This window comes from Mustela nigripes, chromosome 2, assembly GCF_022355385.1.
Source record: "Mustela nigripes isolate SB6536 chromosome 2, MUSNIG.SB6536, whole genome shotgun sequence".
NCBI lineage: Eukaryota > Metazoa > Chordata > Mammalia > Carnivora > Mustelidae > Mustela > Mustela nigripes.
The window spans coordinates 215,786,840-215,791,291 of record NC_081558.1 but is presented as its reverse complement, the minus strand read 5'-3'; the positions used below and the strand labels follow the sequence as shown (position 1 = coordinate 215,791,291).

Sequence of the window (4,452 nt, the reverse complement as noted above, 5' to 3'; positions counted from 1 at the left end):
TTTTTTTTTTTTAAAGATTTTATTTATTTGTCAGAGAGAGAGAGCGCAAGCACAGGCAGAGAGAGTGGCAGGCAGAGTCAGAGGGAGAAGCAGGCTCCCTGCGGAGCAAGGAGCCGGATGTGGGACTCGATCCCAGGATGCTGGGATCATGACCTGAGCCGAAGGCAGCTGCTTAACCAACTGAGCCACCCAGGCGCCCCACCCTTGTGCTTTTCTTGGTGCTTTCCCCGCGACTGTGTGCGTCAAGTCCTGCTGGGCTAAAGCGAGGTGGCATCCGCACTTGGACAGAGTGTGACAGGTGTAGCAGCACAGGCTTGTATCCCATCTGAGCCCTGGGTTTCCTGCAACCCAAGGCCCTTTGGAAGGGACCCAGGGAACCTCTGGGTCTTTATTTTAATTTGAAAATTCATTTCCTCTGGGCACCCACTCCTTGAGTTCAGTGTCCCAGCAGAATCTTTTCTGGGTTTTAGCCTAGAAGGTGTCAGAGGGAGGAGAGTCGAGAGTGTATCCACCCATCCCTGGGCGGGTGCGGGGGTGGGGGTGGGGGGTGGTGCAGGGTGCTTCAGGCGTGCCCCACCCACAGCGGCTCCTCCAGGCAGCCCAGGCAGCCTAGACCACCCCTGCCCGCCCCTGCCCTCCACGGCCTCCCACCCTTCCCCTCCCCGAGCCCGAGGCACGGCCCTGCCCCTGGCCGGCCACTCCCCTGCCCCAGCCGAGGACCGAGTCTGTGCAGCAGGCGGGTCGGTGACCTCATCCCTCTTGAGAAGTAGATTTAATTCCTCCCTGATGATTTTTAGGGGGTGAGATAGATGTTCAAGCTGGGCGCGGTTGGACGCGTGTTAGTGACAATATTCTGGGTCTTTTCGGTTCACTCTGGGTCATCGGGAATTCTTAAGAAATAGCCCCAGGGTAACTCCACAACTTGCCAAAAGAGCTTTGGTGCCATTTCGTACCATTTTATTCTCCTGCCCTTGACCGTGGCTTGTAGTTGCCTAGTGGACCCAGGAGACCTTGGGTGGTGGGAGCCCCGCAGCCATGAAGGTCTGTGAAGCCGGGGCTCGAGAACCCGCTCCTGGGGCACAGCCAGCAGCTGGTGGATCTTTAGGAGAGGTGGCCGGCCCCTGGGGGGTTCCTGCCCACTTGGGTGGTGGGAGAGGAAGGGGGTGCACCATGTGGAGCAGGGAGAGGTGACCCTAAAACCAGAGAGAGAGCTGGCTTTTAGCGGAAGAAGCAGAGGACAGAGCCCTTGAACTCGCTGGGCTTGGCCAGATAGCGTGGTGGACCCGAGGAGCCACACCAGCACTGCGTCCCCTTGTAAACGTGAGCTTTCAGGACCCCCTCTGCGGTCTGTACGGTCTGTACGGACACATCTCCGGTTTAGTCGTGTGTTCCTTGCTTCCGACCCGCTCTGGTAACCGATCCCAGCCCGGGGCGTGTTGTGTCGTGTGTGGGATCTCAGGTGCAGGGACCTCGCGCTATGTGATCGCGGCTGCTGCTGGAGGCAGAGTTAACCGAAAGGGGTCAGATTCCCGGTTCCGAGGTTTCCAGAGCTTTCTCCCTGGTGTATAATCATGCTGGCGTGCCCTCACCATGCCTTTCCTCTGTTCTAGGGCCCGCTGCTCCTGTCCTTCGAGGAGGACCCGCTCCAGCAGCCCCTGGAGCTCGCAGTGCAGGGCGTCTCCAGCCTGGCCAGGTCCGCCCAGGAGAAGGTGAGCTCAGCGCGGTCGCCCCCGGGCCCTTCCCCACCGAGGAAGTGAATTTAAAGCTGAGCTGTGGGGAGTGGAGAGGTTATTCTGTTTTGGGATTATTGAAAATGTGGACACCTTAAAAACCTAAAAAAACCCAAAAAGCGAAAAACAAAATGAGGGGTGGTCTACAGCTGGTGGATCCGCACGCTGGGACGGCATTTGGCCTTGAGAAGGAAGGAGGGGCGGGCCTGTGCCACGTGCACGGGCCTTGAGGACACCGCGCGGAGTGGGAGAGGCCAGTCACGGAAGGCATCACGGAAGGCACGTCTTTGAGTGGCTTCGTTTACGTGGCCTGTCCAGGGTGGCTACGTTGACAGAGACAGGAAGGAGATTTGGGGTCGCCGGGCCCTGGGGTGGGGCGGCTGCCGAGGGACTGCCCGTGGGGGGGTTGACTTCGGGGGGTGATGATGAGATTCTCAGAGTCGTGGATGATGGTTGTACAAGTCGGAAATGTGTTAACAACCATTGACTTGGGGGTGCTGGGGCGGCCCAGTCCATTAAGGGTCCAGCTCTTGATTTCAGTTCAGGTCATGCTCTCAGGGTGCTGGGATCGAGCCCTGTTTCGGGCTCCATGCTCAGCGGGGAGTCTGCTTGAGTTTCTCTCTCTCTCCCTCTGCTCACTCGCTCGCTCTCTCCCACAAATAAACATATAAATCTTAAAGAAAAAAACACTGAATTATACAGTTTAAATGGGCAAATTAAATGATGCGTGAATTGTGTCCCAGAAATGCATATATTTGTGTGTATATATATGACACTGGTTTGTTTTTAAAGCTTTTATCTGAGAGAGAGTGAGAGAGAGAATGAGCAGTGGGGAGGGGCAGAGGGAGGGGGGAAGCAGGCTCCCCACTAAGCTGGGAGCCCGATGCGGGGCTCGATCCCAGGACCCTGAGATCATGACCAGAGCCGAAGGCACAGGCTTTAAGCCACTGAGCCCCCCAGGCACCCCTGACACCTAGATCCAAACCATCCTGATGCCATGTTGAGCTCATTTTGGAGTCTGTGGTTATTCACAGGACAGGCTGGGATTACTTATTAGACTGGTCAAATACTGTGAATAATTTATAAGATTTTTTTAATGGAAAGTATCTATAAAAACTCCTAAGAAACTCCCTCTGAAATACAAGGCTTGCCCTGGTATCTGTCTCTGTTTTGCTGTCGGGTCCCTTGCTACTAAAGGGCCCTTTAGCAGATGGGGACAGGGGCGGGGAGGGAGACACCTGCGCGGCCCCACTGGAGAAAGAGCGCTTTTACCCCGATCGCCGCCCCACGGATTCTGCTCCCCGTCCCCACTCGTGTAGCCTTGGCCACTCTGGTTCCTTTACTTGAACTGCAGCTCAGGGCCCTGGAGGGACCAGAGCTTCTGTCTTCACCCCCCACGGATGGACAGTGGCGCTGCCCCTCTCTTTCCCAGCAGAGCAGCGAGGCTGCCATGAACTCACCTGCTTACTGTCTCCGCCTCCTCAAGCACGAGCAGGGGAGTGGATCGGGGGCAGCCGTGGGCTGCGAGGCTGCAGGTGTGCCCGCTGCAGAGTGCCCAGCTGTCCCAGAGTGAGTCAGCAGGGCACTACTCCCCGCCCACTGCGCCCCGGCAGCCTAGGAGGGCTCTCCTTCCTCACCCCCTTGCCAATACTGGAGGCTTGTGCTGTGTTACTCCTGTAACAAGTGTGAGGACATCTCTAGAAGGTATTGGGGTACGAGAGACCCTAGGCTGGTTATAGCTCAGGATGCCGAGACCAGCAGGACGCATTAGGGCTGGATCAGGCTGGGCCAGCAGGTGGCCCGGGGCTTCTACAATACTGGGGGGCTGAGGGCCGTTGGCACCTCACCCCCCGGCCTGGGAAGTGCCTCTGGGTGCAGCGAGCCCCCTCTCTCTTTTTGACCGATCAGGACCGAGTCCCGCTGTGGTGGGCACTTGCTGTTTGGTGTTTCTGGCTCTGCCCGGTTTCCGAGGCCCGGAGGTGTAGACGGGGGGAGCTGACAGGTCGACGTAGGAAGGAGCCGTTTTTCAAGGTCTTGATATTTCGCGCCAGAAAAGCAACTTTACTAGAGGCTGGTGAAATCGTGTTTCCCTGAAGACGATTACAGAAGCGGTGTTTGTTCATGCAAAAGTTGAACACGAGGCCGCCGTCCGCCCTGGGCCCCTGCGCGGAGCGTCCTTCCTGCGCTCCCCCCGGAAGGGCCCGCTGCCCGCGGCCGTGGCAGATGCTCGAGCTCCTCGTGTCCCGCAGACACATGGTACAGCGCGCGTGGGGCGTGTTTCGTTTTACCAGTTTCTTCATTGTTCTTCATTGTATGTCTCCTTGACCAAATGGGAAATGGGGGCTTGTCAGTGCCTTGTCCCGGCTGCGGGTAGGGACAGGTGTCCTCGTCGTGTGTCAGGCCCCTGCCCCCCGGCCAGGGGTGTGGGAGAGCAGGTCCCGGGGGTGGGTGGTGGTGGTGGGTGCCACTGTCACTTACCAGCCCGCGGCCTCTGCACACCCACAGCTCCTGAGATGTTGGGTGTAGGACGCCTCCAAGTCCGTGGGTCCCGCCCCCACCTTCTCTACTCACGGCCGGGCATCGTGGCTGAGCACGGCACACGAAGGCGCTATGCTGGAAAGGGGTCAACCAGGTGAATCAGAGTTCCTCTTGCAATGTGTCCCCAGGTGGGGGGTGCTGGGTGTTAACGTCTGTGGGCATCAGAGGAGTGGGGCTTGCGCCA

General features: G+C 58.2%; 1 protein-coding gene across 2 annotated transcripts in view; it reads left to right on the top strand.

Moving 5' to 3' along the window:
* The window catches only part of C2CD2 (C2 calcium dependent domain containing 2), a 51,746-nt gene that overhangs the window by 7,478 nt on the left and 39,816 nt on the right, over positions 1-4,452 (top strand). For both annotated transcript variants that reach the window (XM_059392390.1, XM_059392391.1), the window contains exon 2: positions 1,611-1,709. In XM_059392390.1, coding sequence (XP_059248373.1) covers positions 1,611-1,709 — 99 coding nt within the window. The remainder of the gene's footprint in view (positions 1-1,610; positions 1,710-4,452) is intronic.